At 36.7% G+C, this 21,753-nt stretch overlaps 1 protein-coding gene across 2 annotated transcripts in view; it reads left to right on the top strand.

The window, feature by feature from the left end:
- Nucleotides 1–21,753, top strand: part of adam10a (ADAM metallopeptidase domain 10a) — a 71,331-nt gene that overhangs the window by 39,781 nt on the left and 9,797 nt on the right. The window contains exons 3-8 of one of the 2 annotated variants that reach the window (XM_051899085.1): nucleotides 5,992–6,110; nucleotides 11,743–11,901; nucleotides 17,714–17,814; nucleotides 18,108–18,266; nucleotides 18,358–18,450; nucleotides 20,109–20,292. In XM_051899085.1, coding sequence (XP_051755045.1) covers nucleotides 5,992–6,110; nucleotides 11,743–11,901; nucleotides 17,714–17,814; nucleotides 18,108–18,266; nucleotides 18,358–18,450; nucleotides 20,109–20,292 — 815 coding nt within the window. Of the gene's footprint in view, nucleotides 1–5,991; nucleotides 6,111–11,742; nucleotides 11,902–17,713; nucleotides 17,815–18,104; nucleotides 18,267–18,357; nucleotides 18,451–20,108; nucleotides 20,293–21,753 lie in introns of both variants that reach the window. The other variant, XM_051899084.1, reaches the window with a different exon arrangement.

Below are 21,753 nucleotides of genomic sequence, written 5' to 3'. Positions count from 1 at the left end.
GTGATTCACTATGGAGCTAATGAAGGCTTGCTGGTGCTCAGCTGATGAGGGGGCCGTCTCTTCTGGCTCCGAGGTCGAGTGTTATCAGAGTCTAATGATCTGTTGGTGGTGGGACCCATTAAAATCACGATCAGCCGTCTGCTTGCATATTAGGGATAAATGAAATAAATTGTGCCCCTTTCTTTCTCTTTCCCACAAATATTTTTGTAGAGTGGGCATCATTTTCTGTCTGCATATGTGTGTTGTTTAGATTTGAGTTCAGTTTTTTTTGTGATTGCTTGTATTTAATGGTGAACAGACATCCCAGATGTTCCCTTCTTGTCATCACATGGGGATTAATATAGCCCTCTGCAGTAATGATAAGTGGAAATGCTGCTAATTTGTTTGAGGAGCAAAAGTGGAGACCGTGGTGCTCTGTAATCTAGCACTGTCTCGACCCACAAAGTATCTCAGAGGAATTTAGTTTTTCTGGTTCTGATTCTGATTCCTTTTAATGATATATGGTTTTGTTTATGCTTATTTTAGTGCTTTTGAAAACAAAAATTCCATTTCCAAATGATGAGAAAATGTAATAAATAATTAATACAAATAAATAAACTTAAAGGGTTAGTTCACCCAAAAATCTGAGATTTGATGCTTCAAGAAGTTCATAAAGAGATCCATATGGTTGGTTTAGTCCAAATTTTCTGAAGAGACTCGATTGCTTTTTATGATGAACAGATTTAATTTAGGCTTTTACTCACATTTAAACATTGATCAGCAAACATAAGCAGAAGCTCAACCGAACCTAAATGACGCACAAGATCAAACCTCTTCCGGAAGCTCAAATGTGCTGCATAACACACGAGAATGAACCTCATTGGTTACGCAGCACGTTTGAGCTTCCACAAGAGGTTTGTTCTCGTGTATCATTCAGCATTCATTGAGCTTCTGTTTATGTTCTCTGATCAATGTTTATATCTAAGTAAAAGCCTAAATTAAATCTGTTCATCATAAAAAGCAATCAAGTCTCTTCAGAAAATTTTGACTAAACCACTCAATACATATGGATTAGTTTTACAATTTCTGTATGAACTTTTTGAAGTGTCAAAGTTTGTTACGTAGCTGTCTATGGAGGGACAGAACGCTCTCAGATTTTTATTTCATGTTATGTATTTCAGTAGAGTATTCAGTCTGTGTCAGTGGGAAGCAGTGCACTCATGAGAACAGTTAATGGACCTAAATATCATTGGAAAAGAAAATGGAAAATTTGTACCTCCTGACCCTATTATTATGAAAGCTGCACTTGTTTTTACTTTTTTTTTTTTTCTTTTTTTTTTTCTTATTCTCAGCGCCTTCTAGTTGAGCATGCATTCTCTTTCATATTTTATGAATAGAACCAAAACATTTTAAATTAGGCATAGGACAATTAGCCTAACTGCTGAGAACATTTGGACATAATAATAATCATTTTTAGCTTAATTTTTTTTTTTTTTTTTTTTTTTTTCATTTTAAACTGCTTCATTATTCCACTCACAGAAGCACCAGAGGTGGAGATATAGAAATCACCACTATTTAAAAAGTCTGGCACTGGTTTGAAATGGATAGCAGAGACTCTGAATGGCTCCACTGGGGGAAAATGTTGAGCTCTGTGGTCTCCACTGTGACTCATGTGACTGAGCGAGGCATAGATGGCGCTAGTGTGTGGGGGCGTGAAGTGTTTGGGTGGGGTTTGACTGTTTTTCCTTCCTTGAGTGTTGAATAAGATGGTGGATGTTGTTTGTGATAACATACTGACTGAGGTTCTCTGAAGACGAACACCTGCATTGTTCTGCCATTGTAACTAAATTATTGTTTGATTGAACTCCTCACAAGTGTGATTTAATTTATGAAACTCTGGTACATCTGACAAATGTATTGACTCATAAGTATATGATGTATCAATTAAGCTTGTTGTGCAAAATGACTTAGACACTGGCTGTGAGTTGTGAAAATTTTGTCGGTGAGTCAGGATGGACTTCCTGCGTTACTTCCTTATGTCTAAACGTAACAAGCCTCACAAGAAAGAACATGTAATATGCCCATTCCTTGAATCTCTGCTACTTTGTCCACATAAATAGTAGTTATTGTTACCTGTCAGTGCTTGTTCTGAGGTATGCCTGTCTTTTGTGTGTTAAAGCAGGGGTTAGTGACACTGTATGAATGGTATGAATGTGTTCTACAGTACTCCTAAAGTACTCCTAGATTTAAACTGTTCCGAAAGCGGTTCTGGTGGGATGTGTGGGAGAAGCACTGTAATAGCAATGTCTCACTTCATGAATGTTAATATAATGAATGCACTGAAAAGCCCTCGCGCTACTCATATACCTTTGCGTCAGATAGCAATGCTGAGAGAGTATAAGCAAATACTATAGATAAGACAGTAGAGCCGCACGATTAATCTTTAAAAGATTGTGATCTCGAATCAAACGCCCACGTGATCATATTCCTAAATGACAACAGTTCATCCGTCTACTATTAAACCTTTGACAAAATCATATCGCAACATTCAAATCTATGTTGGTGCTGCCGCTGATCCAGAGAGAGTCATTATTTCAACCTCATAGTATCATTATTTCTGTGAAACAATAGTTCAAATGATCATAGAAGTACTGGGATAAAAGTATAGTTCAAATATAAAATACTAATATACTGATGTCTACATTAGCGCTCAAAATAGTTATCGCCTTTTGAAAATGGTGCTTACAATAATGACTGTATCATTTAGACCGTTTCAAATGCCTGTTAAAAAATTTGTTTGTCATTGAATCATTTATTTAAGAGAATGTAGTACTGCAATGTATGATGCTTCTGAAATAAAACTCAGAAAGATGTGATGAATTGTTTTTTGTAAATATGACTCATCTTGCACAACATGTACACTTGTAAGTGTATGATTCAACTTTTCCCCGTGGTCTAGTGTTAAAAACAATACAAAGAAAAATTGCAATACTTGTAGAATCTCTATTCTTAAAAATCACAAGACATATCGTGTCGGCACCCAAGTATTGTGATAGTATCAAATCGGGAAATAGGTGTATCGTCGCAGCCCTAATTTCTATGGTGCCACATGTCCCCACAAAAATAATAATACCAGTAAATTTTGACCTCATGGGGACATTTTTTGGTCTCCATGAGGAAAATTGTAAATCATACAAAATGTTGGTTTTTGAAAATGTAAAAATGCAGAAAGTTTTCTGTTTTCAGTTTTCTATATATACATGTTTTCTTGTAGGAGTAAGATTAGGCGTTGTCTATAATGAATATAATTACCTGTACATAAAAACAGTAGATGTCTGTTATGTCCTCATTTAGATGGCCGAGCAAACGTGCGTGTCTGTGTGTGAAGGATAGTTTTAATTAGAGAGTTCTGAGAATGACCTGACCTCCTCCACCTGCCTATTCTCCCTCCAGGACTCTCTGTCCTTTAGTTTCCTCTCTCTTTTTTCCTCCTACTCTTCTTCATCTCTCTCTGTTTCTCTCACATTGTTGTTCTCCCTTTCCTTATGTCACTATTGGTAAATGTTAGCTGTGAGTTTCACAAAGGCCAAACCTATGCTGGGTGGAGCACAGAGCTGTTACCCTCTGGACTAGGAGTGTTTACTATAGAGACGTGGCTCCACCCCTTTGCCATTGAGTCTTCCTGTTCTTGTTCTGAGCCTTTCATGAAATTCAGATTTGTTTTTATTAGGTCAATACTTTGTGTTATTTTACACATTACAATAATATCTTTTCTCTACCTAACATTATTAAAAATTTCCCCTATTGAGGTGCATCTTGACCACATCACTGGCTCCTTTAGTGCCTAATGAATTAGAGACAGAAGCTTCACACACACACACACATACACGCACACACATCCACACAGGGGCTCAGAGGTACCACTAAAGCATGGTTGACGCCTGATCCCGTTTATCCTGAGCGAATACATAATGTCAGTGATGGTGAGCCGGGTGGTCAAGGCTCATTTTAACAGAGCAAGACATTTCTTTCTCTGCTGTCAACAATACTGACTGATGTAATCTGCACACAAATTACTCTGCAGAAAGCAGTGTGGGTATCAATATACTTGTTTTGTCATATACGTTTCTCAACCCTTGCAGTTTTGTTTATTAAATTATTGGGTGAGCGACATGTTTGGCTGATAAGTGTCAGAGGCAAACGTTTATTTTGACAGTGTTAAGAACGTCGGTGCCTAAGCACCTCCATCTTTATTAGTTTACTGTCTTTGTTTAACAGTTCTGTCTATTAAATGATTAGACAGAACTGTTAAAGGCACAATATGTAAGATTTTTGGATTAAAATATCCAAAAACCACTAGAACATTGTTATATATTTTGTTGACTTGTGTACTTACATTATCCCAAATGTTTACTACAGTGTTTAAATCCAGAGAAATCAGCAATTTGAACCAGTGTAACATCCCATGTCGTCACCTGTCAATGATGTCATATCCGCGCTACCCTTGATTTCCGGTTTTACTTCCATAGAAACCATGGAAACAACAAATACGCTTTAATATATTATGTGTTTTATTAGACAGTTGAGCAACTGTTTGGATACCTTTTATTGACAGGAAACTAATCATTGTTATATAGCTCAACACAGTAGTCTTAATCTCTTGTTTTCTTGATTTACCGCGAGTCACCATGCCTCAGAGACAACACTATTCTGTCAAGTGGCTAACATAGCATAATCAGAAAGAGCTTTATTTGTAGTAACAGTAATACAGAATTTTCTGTACCAGTCAGTATATTTTAAAACTAATTGCATGCCATTTAGCATCACAAGTCATCCAGCTTTTATTAATATGATATTAATATCTATCTAGCTTACTGCAGTGTGCAACAAGTGTCTCATGCCAGTCACCAAGTGAACGCACAGTAACGAGTAATTATAATTAAATTAAATCATTTAAATTTAAGTGATCAAATATAACTGTAACAAAGTTCAGGGAAGGAGGCGGCAGACATTAAACGGAACTTTTATTCGTAAAATAAACATGAACAACAGAACGAAAGGAGCGGCAGCTGCTGACTGCGGCATAAAAGCATAATAAAAACAGTAACATAAAATGTCTCGGGCTCTCGGCCCCACCCTGCTTCATACCACAGTAATGTTGATAAGACTTTTATACATTAGCTCATCCATGAACATGATTTCCCATGAGTCCCATCGAATCACTTTCCATCGACTCTGGAGGTGAAGACGACAACTCCCATGATTCCACACTCATTCACAGTGGCATGAAGCTATGCCTTTGTTATTGTTTAGAATAAGCAACCTTTTAAACAAAGAAAGTTGATGGTATATGAAAAAATATTGTTATAGCGTTTGTCTTTCTGAAAAAAAAAATATATATATATGATTGATTTGATAGCTCTTTTGGCTGTTATGAGAAGTGAATATTTTAAATCCATTTCACAGATCCAAAGATTTCCAGTGCAGAAAATATGTCCACAGATTCTTTCTGGGCCTGTTGGTGACTTGTTTTCTTCTCCTTAATCCACCTTGTATTCACCTAGACATCCAGTGCACGCTCCATTACATGTCAGAGCTTCACGAGTTAATAACCCAAATGAATCATTGAATCACTGTGAGTCATTCACCAGCACCTAGTGTTTTCTGGTGAATCCCAGTGACCTAACGAGCTGATGGGAAATGGAATAATCTGAAGGGAAGATATGATTTGATTATAAATGCTAGTAAATGAGGGGAAAAAAAATAATCATTTTAGCATTGAGAAATGCTAGTTGGCAAACGTACCTTATTCCTCCCTTATCTCATAGTTATAGTAATGCTCTGAATCATAACTTTTGGCTCAGACTGTTAGTATATTGGTGTTTGTTGCACAGCATCTCAAATATTGTGTGTCTTATACGTATCCACCTCTGTTTGGACACATTGTGTACATTCACGGGCAACTTCACAGTCCATTTAATCTTGTTCTCTTTCTCTGTCTCCTTCCATCAGGCATTTTAACCTTCGGATGAAGAGGGACACCTCTCTCTTCTCTCCTGATCTGAAGGTGGAAGTTTCTGGAGAAGAGATCCCGTACGACACCTCTCACATTTACACTGGAGAAATTTATGGTGAGCATGGCACCTTTCCAGCTCTATCTCATAACACACTTGCACATAAAGGCATGTGTCCACTTTAACATACTTTCTGCACTGTTGCCATGGAAGTGTTGCCTAATTAATTAAACTATTATATTTTGTATTTATACACTGTTTTTGAATATGTAAAGTGATTTTGTGCAGCTCATGTGAGGAAGAGAGAATTAAGAAACAGAGGAGATAGTGAGGGAATATTCTTTTATAAAACTACTTGTGTTTTATGATTTAGAAAAATGCCTCAAATTTTGGGGCCAATAGAACCCCCATGATTAATTATTCTGTTCATAACATCTGATATATTCTGCAGCTAACATAGTGTTGTTGTCAGAGGAAAAAACAAAACTATTTTTGTTAAAAAAAAAAAACTATTATTAGTAGTATTAAACTATTATTTTAGTTTGAGAATTTATTTGATTAAATTGATGTTAATGATATATTCGGTGCCTTCTGATATAAATGCTCAAAATAAAAAATAAAAATGTATATGTATGTAACACAAAAATACTCTGCTTGGACACAGTTTATATAATTGGCTGGTTCTTATGTTAGATTGTGTAACTTTCTGCTGTCTGCTGTCACTGTTGATTTTAATGCCGTCAATGCACATATTTTTAAGTTTTGAGCATTTTAGTTGCGGTCTGTGTTTTCAGAACTCATCTTCTGCACAAGTGACTGAAATGTCATGTTCTATTACACTTCATTTTCACATGATCATTTCTGAGGCTTCTGAGTTGACACCATGACCTCACATTAGTGAATGCCTTCAGAACAGCTGCCTCATCACCTTATTCTCATTATGTCCCTTGTAATGGACTTTGAAACCAGTGAGCCATTGAACCTGATTGATGATGGGTACAGCTTGCGATAAACACCCATTAGTGAGATCTGAGAATTACCCATGTACTTTAAATGATGGACAGACTGCCTACTGGAGGATGAAAACTACTTTCCTTTTTCTCTGCATCTGATCAGGCATCCTGATCTCATTGACTCTGAGCATCTCCCCTGACCCTAGTACTGACGCATCCTTTCAGTCTCTGAATTGCTCTGACTGGATTCATGTAATTTCCTGCTCACCACAGGATGTTTCATAATGACTGGTATTGGGTATTGTCAGGAGATGATGTTTATGTGGAGATGACGTTCATGTGTTGATAATGTTTCCCAACATGACTTCAAGCCTGAGGAAGTGAATGTGGTTGAGGATTGCTCTGAACTGTTTGTTTATTGGAGGTGATGAATGAATATAACAAATAATGCCATCACTAACCTTTAAAACACAATAGATTTTGAACACCCCACAGATGGAGAACGATAATCCACAAGTTGTCGGATCAACTTTTGACTGAGTTTAAGGATGAAAACTCTGAATATTTCATTGACATTTTGTTTGTTGAGGGTTTTGTGTGTGTGTGCGTGCGTGTCTGCGTGCGTGTGTGTGCAGGGTTCCCGTGGATCCTTAAAAAGTCTTAAATTAGATTTTTTAAATTTAAGACCATAAAAAGTCTTAAAAAGTCTTATTTTTACTTATGAGAGGCCTTAAGTTTTAGATGACAATTTGACTTAGACACATTTAAATAATTTACCAAATTAAAACTAGCTAATTAGCGTACATATTATTTTTATTTTATTTTTCTTTGTGGATTTGCTTGTTCACGTGACAATTTGCGGGCCTCGCAGCATTTACGACAGCGTTTGCCCCGATGAGTTTTTGTCTCATAATTATTTCATATGATATGATGTAGGCTAGTTATACAATATCACACGAGCAAGACTGCCATTTTCCCAAAATCAGAACTATTGCAAATGTGTTGTTTATTTTATACAACAGTTAAATGAACAGTAAGTTAATACTGTGAGTTACAATTTAGACCCAATATTGTCAATATTTTTTTTTTCTTCATTTCGCCAACGAAAATTTCAAAATGAAGAACAGCAGAACAGTCTCCGTGCAACAGACAGAAATGTTTTTTATATATATATATATATATATATATATTTTGCCAAAAGTATTGGGACACCCCTCCAAATCCTTGAATTCAGGTGTTTCAATCATTTCCATGGCCACAGGTGTATAAAATCAATGTATGCAGACTGCTTCTACAAACATTTGTGAAAGAATGGGCTCACTCCGTTTTGCCTAGAAAAAGCACACAAGTTTAAGATAAAATTAAGATAAACAAAAATGTGACATGAAATACAACACATGTACCTTCTTCTCTGAGGTGAAAATATCTGTTGTGTTCGTCGTAACAAGAAGTTATCGTGTTGATATCGGTCATCTGCAATTCTGTCATCAGACAAATGGAGTTCCTGTCCGGTGATATTTGACTCAGTGAAGAAAGTACACGGATACTTTTCCGGGATTTCTAGGCATTGTATTTCATGACGCTTGATTTGTGTCTTTTGTGCTTTTTCTGGGTGACACAGAGTGAACTGTGGCACTAATAGTCACTCTGTGTAGGATCATTCTGTGATACTTTTGTGTATTTTTTTAAAAAGCTTGATGCTGATCGCTATTCACTGCCATTATATGGTCAAGTGCGAGTGGGACTCTTTTTTTCTTTTTTTTTATTATTATTCTCTTTTTATGGTTCATAAAAGAAAAAAGGGCATACTACCTTAGAACAACACCAGGGTAAGTAAATGACTTAATTTTCATTTTGGGGTGAACTATCCCTTTAAGCTCACACTCACAAATGTTCGTATTTCACCATTTCACTCCCTTTTCTCAACCTTCCCCTAACCTTCTTGAGCTCTCTCTCCCCCTTTGTTATCCGTTAGCAGTCTTTGTGCTCTCTAAAGGATAAACATCGCTCAGTGCTTAATCTTGTAACCTCTAATATTCACAGAAAAGAGTTTGAAGATGAATGGGATGGTGCATATTCTCTGTGGAATGACGATGACATTGACATAAATAGTCGTTCTCTCATTAGCATTTCTCTTTTTTTCTGCTCTCTCTTTTGACTCTGAAGTGGATGTCATCTCTACCCCAATCCTCCTCATTAGCCACCAGAGTACTTCTAGTCAAATTCAGTCCATTTTTTTTTTTTAGGATTGACTTCATAAGAAATTAAATATTTGGAGATATTGTGCCAATATCCATCTTGGCTGCTGCTTGTTTTATGTTCTTGAGTGTCTTCGTGGTTCATTTCATCAGCTTTCCTGTTGTTTTAATCTGCAAACATGAGAATAGAAGGTCAGGGAGGAATGGAGGAGAGCAGTAGTTTAATGTTACACATGGTGAGAGAGTGAATCTCCTCTTTGTATTATTATCAGTTTTAGGGATGAAGAGTTCAAGAGCTTTCAGAGCTTGTTCCTTTCTGAAAAAACAAACCAGATTGCAGGTTCTTCTTCTGTGACTGAGAAACAGACAAAACACACCACCGCTTTGCCACAGCCTTTTAACTGTGATAGCAGAGAGCTCCTGATAAATTCCTGTGTTTTATTGCAATATGTTTTCTTTGAAAGCACTTGTGGTGCTTGTTGTAAGGTCCCAATGCTTGTGAAACATTCAAAGCTTCTCTTTCATTTGTCTTGCGTAAAGAAGACCATCATTTGAAATGAGCAAAAATGTTCTTTGTGATTTTGATAGCCTAAGATGTCTAGAATATTATTATTATTTACAGCTTCTTTTGTTGGTTAGTTCTTTGGATTCTTTCGGTTACTTAAGAGTTCATGTACACACATGACATGTATAACTTGGAAATCTGTTTGCAATTGAAGCAGAGTTTTCCAGGATGTGCTCTGTCGGTGTAGGAAGCTCCACTCCCCTGTTTGTTTCTGCACTTCAAATTTTGGTGTAGTTCACTTTCACTGTTCCTCGATGGTAAAATAGTTTTCCCAGTTCCTCACTACCAAAAAAATGTCTAAAGATACATCTTCCCTGAGTACTTGACTGTTAACCCATTTAAAAACTGTATAATCTGTATGATGTTTTACCTTCTTTTATATTGTATGTAGTGTGATTTGTATATATATTTTTTTTGTCTTTTTTCTTTTGTTATTGTTTTTGCTTATTAACATTAAAAATAATGTATTTTAGTTATATTTTTCATTGTTTTAGGTATATTGTGAGATGGTTTAGGTGGTGTTGTTTTTTCTGTAATTGGAAGCTTTGTCTTGTCTAAATCTTTGCATAGGTTTCTATGTGAGTGTCTAGAGATATGTTCCCATTGGATGCTAAAGTTATATTTATAACACCTTTACATGAAAAATACACCTATAAATATTGCAAAACAGCTGCAGAATATGTTTTGGAAAAAAAATAAGCAAATAATTCTAATGTAGTTACTTCTGGAACAGACCTGAGCATTAAAGGATTAGTTCACTTTCAAATGAAAATTACCCCAAGCTTTACTCACCTTCAAGCCATCCTAGGTGTATATGACTTTCTTCTTTCAGATGAACACAATCGGAGAAATAATAATAAATATCCTGACGCATCCAAGCTTTATAATGGCTGTGAGCGATACCAACGAGTATGAGCTGAAGAAAGTGCATCCATCCATCATAAACATGTACTCCACACGGCTCCGGTGGGTTAATAAAGGCCTTCTGAAGCGAAGCGATGCGTTTGTGTAAAAAAAAAAAAAAAAAAAAAATTCCATATTTAACAATTTATGAAGTAAAATATCTAGCTTCCGCCAGACTGCCTTCCATATTCAACTTACGAAGAAAGTGTAAACTGGCTTCGTGTCAGTTAGATTTTTTCTGTAAGTTGAATAGGGAAGGCGTAGGATGTAGCGTAAGCTTTTTGAACTTTTTGTTATATATGGATATTTTTTTTACACAAATGCATCGCTTCGCTTTAGAAGGCTTTTATTAACCCCCCGGAGCCGTGTGGGCTGGAGTACACGTTTATGATGGATGGATGCACTTTATTCAGTTCATATTCGTTGGTATCGTTCACTGCCATTGTAAAGCTCGGATGCATCAGGATATTTATTCATATTTCTCTGATTGTGTTCATCAGAAAGAAGAAAGTCATATACACCTAAGATGGCTTGAGGGTGAGTAAAGCTTGGGCTAATTTTCATTTGAAAGTGAACTAATATTTTAATGTGTTAATGCAGCAATTCTTGAAGTAAGAATTTTAATATTTTTGTACCAATGTTCTACTGTCTCACTTTGTTCTTGGTTCTGGCTGGTATTTTTGCAACATTTCAGACAATTACTGCCTCCTTATTACTCATTTTTGTTGTTGTGTCCTCATTTGTTAGTCACTTTGGTTAAAAAGCATTTTCTAAATGATTCAGTGTAAATGTTGATGTCCATCTGCCTACTGTTGTGGTACAGCTCTAGATGAAGTTGTAAAGTCTGTAGATGAAGAACAGGTCTGCTTTGATTGTCAGAGACAGTAGCCAGGTTGCTGAGCTCATTACTGTTCTAAAGGTCAAGAGCTTAGTTGTGTGGTGTTTGTGATAGAGGAGATGAATCTCTGGATCATAATATGGAAGCATTTCTATATACATTCTCCCTCTGTCATATTTCATGACATGGCCTCTGTCTGCCAGCATAGAGAGAGAAGAGAGCTGTTTCTGTACCCTGAATGACTTTACAGTTGCCTTTGATCTTTAACCTTTGGTTTGTTTTTATCTTGCAGGTGAGAAGGGCACTCTGACCCATGGCTCTATCGTGGATGGGAAGTTTGAGGGTTTCATTAAAAGCCATCATGGAACATATTACGTAGAACCAGCAGAGAGATACCTCAAAGACCAGAATGTGCCCTACCACTCAGTCATCTACCATGAGGATGACATCGGTAAGCTAATATTAGCATTGGAGTGACTCCTATCCTTATAATCTCTTATTTCATACTGTGCATGTGTCGAGCTTACTGATTGGATTTTTTTTTATATGTAGTGTTGTTATAGTTTATGGTTTGCTGAGATATATTTAGCAGACAGACTTTTTATACACTACTGTTGAAAAGTTTGGGGTCGGTAAGGTTTTTTTTAAATTGTTTTTAAGAGAAATCTTGTGAAATATTATTACAATTTAAAATAAATTAATGTAATTTTATTCCTATGATGACAAAGCTGAGTTTTCAGCATCATTACTCCAGTCTTCAGTGTCACATGATCATTCAGAAATCATTCTAATATGCTGATTTGGGAATCGTGAAACATTTCTTATTATTTTCAATGTTGAAAATGGTTGTGCTGCTTAATATTTTTGTGGAATGATAAATATTATTTTTTCAGGATTATTTTAAATAAAAACATGCAAAAAGAACAGCATTTATTTGAAAAATAAATCTTTGTAACAACATTATAAAAATCTTACTCACCCCAAACATTTGAACGGTAGTGTACATAAATAAAAGTAATTTGAAGCTAACCAGTTGCTCAAGTCAGCTTTAGATGCTGTAAATGTAAATAAACTGCTTTCAGTATAATCAAGTTTATACATAGTTGAAGATCAATATCATGTTTGCTTCTTTTTTTGAGCTGATAAATGAATGTGTCTGAGTGGGTCTGTCTCCAATCACTGATGTTCTGAGACTCTCTTGAGTGTGATGAGAGCTGTTAAAATGGCTCGATTATGGAATTGGTTTCAAATTGCATGTTTTGATTGCTTTTGGATGGAAAAGTGCTGTTAATGTTGGAATCACAGCACATTATGATGGTCATTAGCCTATACTCTTTTGAAAAGGTGTTTTGGATCATGAGCATGAAATTGAGTGAATTAGTGTAATATAAAGCATTGGCACACAAATAAACCAGTTAGGACACAGCAAAATGCAGTGAGCCTCTTAAAGGCACAAAGACTACGACGTCAAAGGCAACAAACTTGAGGATTGTAGTATGCACTGGACTTTACTGTGTTTTGTCTCACTCTCCCTGTCTTGCATTCTGTCATTCACTCACCCTCTCAATCAAACATAGTGGTGCACTTTTGCTGCTCATCAGTCTGATAAAGCCTCCTAAATACTAGCATGTTATCACTGTTATAATATCAAGTACAAAGAGGTGATAAAATAATTACATCACAGCCCTGTCAAAGATTAGCTGCTTGTAAACTGGTATGCTAGGGGTGTAACAGTTCTAGGTAAAAAATCGAACCGTACCGTTCGGCACACTCTTTGCTCTATTGTATTTATTTGTGCTGTTACTTGTAGTTTGATTTTTTTTTTTTTTTTTTTTTTTTTGTGACAGTGGTCCTTTTTTCCCCTGAACATAACACATACCGAACTGTACCGAAACCGTGACCTGTAATTAAAAACCATAATTTGAACCGTTAACCACTAGTGTTAACGGCTTGTGGAAGTGATGAAATGCTCAGTATCACTATTGGTTGTGGGAAAAACAGGATGACTATCTCTAGCTTACGCACATACACCATTGTAGATGCAGTTAAATAGTCAGATGATTGGAAGCCTTGCTGACGGCACTGTAACGGCTCACTCCAGTTTGCATGTTGAGTGTGCACATGCACAATAAGTGAGAGAGAGTTTATCATCACTAAAGAGAGCTAATAAATTCCTTATATTTATATAGCGCTTTTCTGGGTACTCAAAGCGCTTTACATACGGTAAATGTATGTTCACTGCAAGAGTGGACGAGGTCAGTTTGGGACTGTGAGTTTGCATCTATGGGAGGGAAAGAGAAAGAGTTAATTGTGGCTGACAGTGGTCTATTGAAGCACAAGGACAGAGATCAGAAGGATAGGGAAGTGAACTCTGGGTCACTTACTGGCACATGCCAGGCTTAGAAATGTGGGTATGTTTCTCCTCTTGAAACATACACTTGCAGGAAAACCTCACTGACATTAAATGATAGAATCAAAAATTGTGAACACTCTAATTAACCATATTTAGGCTAAATTTTAATCAATTTGTCTAAACAAGGAAGGCCTATAATTAATTATTGTCTCATTGAGCTGTTGTCCTTAATCTCTGACTTTCGGGTAATGATTCTCATTTGAGTAATTTAATGCTTCAGCAGCGCTTTAGTCAAACTCCTGGAGGCTGATGAAAAAAGAGACTTTACAGAATTACAAACTTCCCCTTGAAAAATCATGATTTTTTTTCCAAAAGCCATATAATGTTTATTTTAATGTTTCTGATGTTTAAATACAGATAAGTGCTAGCAAAAAAAACATTTATAGTTTGTAAAATATACACTGATGTCTATGGAAGTGGCAATAATCCTTTCAAATATAATTTTGCCCCATTGTTGTTGCCTTTTGGTGAATTTCTTAGTTTTGAAGCTAAAATATGTCACACAGCCTAGGCGATTCATGCAGAACCATATATTTTTCACATGCTGGTGGTTAAGGGGATCCGTCCAAAAAGAATTGCCTTCTGTTAAAATGACTTTTAGTGATCGATCGACCAGACTCAGCGTACGCTAGGTAGTGAAGTCCGTACCTCACTACCTGGCAGGACTTCAAAGAACAGCCCCTGATTCACAAAACGCACTGTATAAGGTGCAGTTCACCTTGTGGTGTTCGCAAGGCAATTTGTTTGGTTCTATAAGCTACAAATATGTGAAAGACTGAATTGATGCAGGACTTGTATTCGTAAAGTTCGGAAATAGCAACAAATGCATTAATGAATGTTCTCACTTTGATAATTCAAAAGTATAATCTAATATGATGACATTGCAGTAATTATTACAGAGAAAGCTAAAGTAAAGTTTTATTATAAATAATAATAGTCATTTTTATTTGGGGGTTAGTTTTTTCCACATGAAACACAAACAGTTCATGAGTCACTGGCATGATGCAAATCAATGGATAACTGATATAAAGGGTTAGGTTTAGGGCTGGCAAAATTCCTGTCGATCTGACATTAGCCTCTAACCATTTACCTCAATCCCATGATGCCTACTCACATTGGGTTTGTTTCAGGACCAGCAAAAGTGTCATTTATACAAAATGGTCCACCATAATGGAGTTTTCTGAGAATTTCAGCTGGTATTATTGCATATTTTAATAAGCTCAATCCTCACAGTATGGGTTGTTAATACTGAAACTCTACACTTGCCACTTGAGGCATGCACAACCTGTCACAACAACAGTTGGATTTAGTCTTGTGTTTCTGAGTGGTTGTTTGTCAGTTTATATGTGGTGTTGTTTTGCTGTTCATTACTTTACATTAGCAAAAATGTGTCAGTACATGAATAATTTCCAATCAAACAATCCACATTTTTGTGTTCATTTTCTCAAGAGCAAAAATATGAATCTGGGATTTCAGCTAAAAGCTTGCCATGCTTCCATTTCGATTACTTTGACAAGCAAGAGACTTTTCTCCTCTCAGAAGATAGATTTCTATTCTCTCTTTGAGGCACTTGTCATTTTCTTTTGCACTCGTTTCCTCTAGACAGATGTCTCTCTTGTTCTGCCCAACGTAATTTGCATTTGAATGGGGCTGCATTCAGTGTGGAACAATAAAAACCTCACAGAGAAGAAATAGAGTTGTTGTGATCAGAGTTCAGAGTGTCGGTTTTTCCCTAACTACCACCAAGACACTTTCAACCACATACATATTCTCTTCTCCTCCATGCCCTCACCTGACAGAGATGTCTGTACATGCTTACATTATTACACCACAGCCACTTTCTGCTTGAAGAAAACATTGCTCAAGTTCTCTCAGGAGAGTGAGAAATGTTTTTAGGTGTGCTGTCTAACATCGAACGCTCAGTATCTTCACACTTCCACTTACCTTTCGGCCTGTCACTCATCCAGGCACGGACAGGCTAATGCAGCAGTTCCACAGTCCAATTCGACCAGAAGATGTCATGCACATAATGCTGAATTGTAAAGAATATTAAGAGAGTAACTCATCTGGGATCCTCAGCATCTATGTGTGGTTATTGTTCCCTGTGGAGTTCTCATAGATGCTCCGCTGTCTCATTAGACCAACTCTCTTTTTTCACTGAGAGTGTCTGGCAGGCCTGGGACTGAGAAACTATAAGAATATACCTGTCATGGGTAATTAGACTGGTACACATGCACACTGCTTATGATCTATTGTGTTATTTTTATCATTTCTTCAGTCTGTTCTTATCTAATCTGTGAGTTGGGTAGATACTCCTCTGGTCATCAGTCTTCTGTCAATGACAAGCTGATTTTTTTTTTTGTCAGAATGACACCCATGCTAAATTTTAAGGCAGTGAATATTCCTTTCTGTACTGACAGCATTTTACATTTTGATATGAATATTATAAAAAGGCCTGGGAGCTTGAAATAACGTGCCTGAAATAGTCACTTTAAATTTGCATTAGTGTAAGGCTGAATCCAGAGGTGGCTCAACATACTGGTCACATCATAATCAAAAATTTATGTTACAGAATGCTTCGAATGTATGATAAAAGAATTGGAATTTAAGTCGTCTTTGATTTCAAGTAACAGACGGGGTCATGAGATTGTGCCAATTGAACTGTGTGCATGTATATATGTGCGTGTGTGTGTGTACTTGCCATATTTTGGGGACAAATTTTTACCCTGAAGTGAGCTAAATCTGACAAACCAAATTTGGGGAATATCCTAAATTTTTAATTCAAGTTTTCTGTTAGGATTAAAGTGTGGGGAGGGTTAGGTTATAGTATTTATAACTAGCTCTATATGGGGGAGGGATGTCCTGTAAACCATATGTTATGGAAGTTTTTTAATCATATAGATGATGTTTTTCAATCCTATGATGTTTTTTTTTTTTTTTTTGAAAATGTAAAAATGCAGAAAGTTTTTCTGTGATGGGTAGGTTTAGGGATAAAATATACAGTTTGTACAGTATAAAGATCATTATGTCTATGGAAAGTCCCCATAAAACATGGACACCCTGTGTGTGTGTGTGTGTGTGCGCGTGCGCAGAGGCTTCCACCTGCTGGCTTGCATTTTTTGGAGGCACTGCTCCCTCGAAAGTTAGATTGTATCTAGCAGATCACTTCTGTTGACTAGGGGAGGGGAGGGGAGCGGGAGCGGGAGCAAGTGCGTTTTGATTATGGATGCTGGCAGAATTTCAATATAGACTTTCCATTAAAAATATACAATATCTAGAGAGACACTCGATTATACTCTCATTTTCGTTTCTGCTGATGTTTGGTTATTGCAAGCACTGAAAGCAGGGTCCAGAATGAACTTTCTGTCAAAAATAATTCTTACCATGCATACTTGCTGTACATTTATTATTTCTTTTATTATTATTAATTTATGTCATTTATTTATTTTATGCTCTGCAGCTACAAAAAGGGTGAGACATCAAATATCAGTAACACTGTTCTGTTCCCATCACAGTAACAGGAATAGGTGGACTTGGTAACAGCTGTGTGTGATAGTACTCTGTGCAGTTTCTTCGCTGAGAGGCTTCGCCTCAGGATAAATGTCTAGTTTTGTCTTTTCAGTTATGTATCATATTCTGATGTGGAATATTGAAGTTTAAAATAGTTAAAAATACATAAAAAGGAAAATGACATCTAAATAAAAGGGTATTATTAAATGAATAAAGTTCAGTGAAGTAAAGGTGAAGTGCAGCAGGCTGCTTAATTAGAGACTGCACATGTTAACAATATAGTTTTGAAATCCACAAGCATTGAGTTGCATTGGTTAACTCTTGATTTTTCTCTTCCCAGATTACCCTCACAAGTATGGAGCAGAAGGTGGCTGTGCAGATCACTCTGTATTTGAGAGGATGAAGAAATACCAGGCATCTGCAGTGGAGGAGCCCACCCAGGTCAGCACCAACATCCCTTTATACAACTCAGCTGAACGCCACTGATATCACCAGCTAGCACCATGAATCTGATCTAACAATACAAACAAACATAGAAACCCAGACACACAGGAAGATCTGGAATTTCCTCTTTCCCAAGATTCTGAAGTTTAGATTTCAGTTTGATACCTTGCCAGAATACACCAGAGAAAGACTAAATATTGATTTGAAATAAATGATTCTCTATAACTCTGTGCCCAAAAATGTCTTTCTTCTCAGTTAAGTTCTTATGTGTCCTGCCGTTTTCTCAGCAGCAGACAAAACTTGTCATTGATGAAGAGATGGCTGATGGGCCGGTGATCTTGAGGAAACGTCGTGCAGCACAGCCAGAGAAAAATACCTGTCAGCTCTTCATCCAGACAGATCACCTCTTTTTCAAATACTATGGCACCAGGGAGGCTGTGATCGCACAGGTACACCTAAAGCACAGGTGTCTTAATGGCAAATGGTGCCTGCTGTGTTTTATATTACACATTTATAAGGTTGTTCTTTTGGGTTATGCAGATTTCCAGTCACGTGAAGGCCATTGACTCCATCTATCAAAGCACGGATTTTCAGGGCATCCGCAATATCAGCTTCATGGTGAAGAGAATCAAGGTGAGTGTGTTTCTCTCTTCACTGTTATCTTCATTTTTTCTCCCTCTACATGAGATGTGGTGCACTCTATTATGTAAATGTCATTTCCTATTGGAACTGTAATATGCATATGTAGTTAATGTAAGAATGTCCAGTTCTTGACATATTTAATCTGTGAACTTTAAACAGGATATTCTTCTTCTTATCCATCATGATTACCTCGAATACTAGTTACGTATTGACCGACTTATCTTAAGATGTTACAGTTGTACAGAGGGGTTACAAATCTCACTCAGTATTGACCAGATGTCAATAAAAGCTTGTCAGTCCATGTACTGCAGCTCTTTTTAGTCCTGGTCTATTGCTCTACAATTAGCTCATTTGCTGCTAAAAGGGTTAGTTTACCCAAAAATGAAATTTCTGTCATTAATTACTCACCCTCATTTCGTTCCACACCCGTAAGACCTTCATTAATCTTCGGAACACAAATTAAGATATTTTTGATAAAATCCGAGGGTTTCTGAACCACACATAGGCAGCAACGTCATTTCACCTTTTGAGGTCCAGAAAGGTATTAAGACATCATTAAAATAGTCCATGTGATTAAAGTGGTTCAACCTTAAAGGAACACTCCACTTTTTTTGAAAATAGACTCATTTTCCAACTCCCGTAGAGTTAAACAGTTGAGTTTTACTGTTTTCGAATCCATTCAGCCGATCTCCGGGTCTGGCGGTACCACTTTTAGCATAGCTTAGCATAGTTCATTGAATCTGATTAGACCGTTAGCATCTCACTTAAAACTGACCAAAGAGTTTCAATATTTTTCCTATTTAAAACTTGACTCTTCTGTAGTTACATCGTGTACTAAGACCGACGCAAAATGAAAAGTTGCGATTTTCTAGGCCAATATGGCTAGGAACTATACTCTCATTCCGGCGTAATAATCAAGGAACTTTGCTGCCGTACCATGGGTGCAGCAGGCGCAATGATATTATGCACGCTCCCTGTGCAAGCAGGGGGTCACAGGCGCTATCATACAGGCGCTATAATATCATTGCGCCTGCTGCACCCATGGTACAGCAGCAAAGTTCCTTGATTATTACGTAATCAACCGCCAGACCCGGAGATCGGCTGAATGGATTCGAAAACAGTAAAACTCAACTGTTTAACTCTAGGGGAGTTGGAAAATGAGCCTATATTCAAAAAAAGTGGAGTGTTCCTTTAATGTTATGAAGCAACGAGAATACTTTTTGTGCTCAAAAACAAAACAAAAATAACGACTTTATTCGACAATTTGAACTGTTGTCATACACAGTTGACAGTGAACGCAGTGCAGTGTTTTTGTGTTCTACATCAGAACGCCGACTCATTATTGGCCAACTCCTTCATCAGCATCACACACATGTGTCGTGCTGCTCATGTGAACAGCGTCGGCCAATACTGAGCCGGCGTTCGGACAGAAGTGGGTTTTTTGAGGCACAAAAGCAAAATTTAACTTGACATTTTTTTAACGCAACATTCTTGAATGCGACAACCATCTAACACTTTTACATTAAAAAAATAAAGAAAAAACACAAAGGAGGACACAAAATGTTAGATCCGTCCTAGATCTCATGTAGATTGTACAAAAATACCCAAATTTTGTATTAAACTGAAGTCTGTTTGTGTTTCTATTTTAGATAAACACTACCAGTGATGAGAAGGATCATTCTAACCCTTTCCGATTTGCCAACATCGGTGTTGAGAAATTTCTAGAGCTCAACTCGGAGCAGAATCACGATGACTACTGCCTAGCCTACGTCTTCACAGATAGAGACTTTGATGATGGAGTCTTGGGTCTGGCCTGGGTCGGGGCTCCTTCAGGTATGATCGGAGCTGCACATACAGGGTCTCCTGTATAATTTATAGCCTGAGAGGTTTTCTGTGTGTGTGAGTGAGCTAGTGTCTGCTAATCAGCATGCATGTTTGGAGATGAGGCAGAGGAGGCAGGGCTGAAGACCTGCAAATCAGGCATAATGTTGATGAGTATCAATGCTAATGCTTGAATACGGGACTGGTCATGTCATCTCAGCCTGACAATAAATCTATCAATGAAAGTACACGTGTTTACTCTGCTATACTTTGGGGCACTAATTGTCCCCAGAATTTAGTTAAAGTTCACCCAAAAATGAAAATTTTGACATCATTTACTCACCCTCAGGTTGTTCCAAACCTGTATGAATTTCTTTCTTCTGCTGAACACAAAGGAAGATATTTTTAATGATGACAGAATTTTCATTTTTGGGTGAATTATCCCTTTAAATGTGTCCTTTGGGAACATCTGCATTTGAAATACTGATTAAATAATATAATAAAAATAAATAGTATTATTCAAATTAATCATAATCATAATGAATTGCATGTAAAATAATTTGTAAAAAATAATTAAATACTGTAAGAAATACTAAAAATGCTAAAAAAAAAAAAAAAAAAAAATTAGGGAGATATATATATATATATATATATATTTTTTTTTTTTTTTTTTTTGTAGTTATCTAAACTGCATTAGTCTCAAGGTAAAGAGAAGTTGAAGCTATACACAACTTGCCTTTCAGCTCTGCTTGATAAAAACCCTATTAGTGTTTTCACATATTTGCCTTTCTTTAACACAAAGTTGCACACCTTGAAAGTGAGAGATTCTTTTCTTCACCTTTAACTTGTGTTCGTTTCTATTCATGTATTCATGTTGCTAGGGAGGTGTGCATCCCTCTCACCTCTTTGGCTCATTCAAATTGTGAGATCACTCTGAGCACTTCAGTTCAGTTTTCTGCCTGTTGCACAGACACTCACTATTAGACAAATGCACAGCTTGTTGCATAAACACATAGTTTCTGGTTAATTTATTACAAAGTTTTGTATTGATTTTTGTTGCCTTGTATAAAGGACTTGAAGACTTAAGATGCGTAAACTATTGTAAGGCAGTCGAGTCCTCATTAGGGCAATTGAGTTTTTGCACCAGATGGCACTGAATACTTATGCATATTTAAGTTTTTAGTTCACGATACGGATATTTTTGAGCATAAATCAAGCTCATATCTACATAACGTTTTTTTTTTTTTTCAGTGTCACTTTGAAAATAAAATATCCCAGAGAACATCACTGTAATTCAAGGTCTGTAATTCAACAAAAAGGGAGAATTAAATCTTTTTCTTTGCACTTAAAGTAAAAAGCTTTCTACAACGCTACACTTTAACACTGTTCTTGAGGGGAAACACACACACTCAAATTGTAAACACACTCAAAGGTAAATTAGCATTGTTTAAGTTTGCTGCTTTGATCTCAAAC

This window comes from Ctenopharyngodon idella, chromosome 7, assembly GCF_019924925.1.
Source record: "Ctenopharyngodon idella isolate HZGC_01 chromosome 7, HZGC01, whole genome shotgun sequence".
NCBI lineage: Eukaryota > Metazoa > Chordata > Actinopteri > Cypriniformes > Xenocyprididae > Ctenopharyngodon > Ctenopharyngodon idella.
This window is presented reverse-complemented; position numbering and strand designations above follow the sequence as displayed.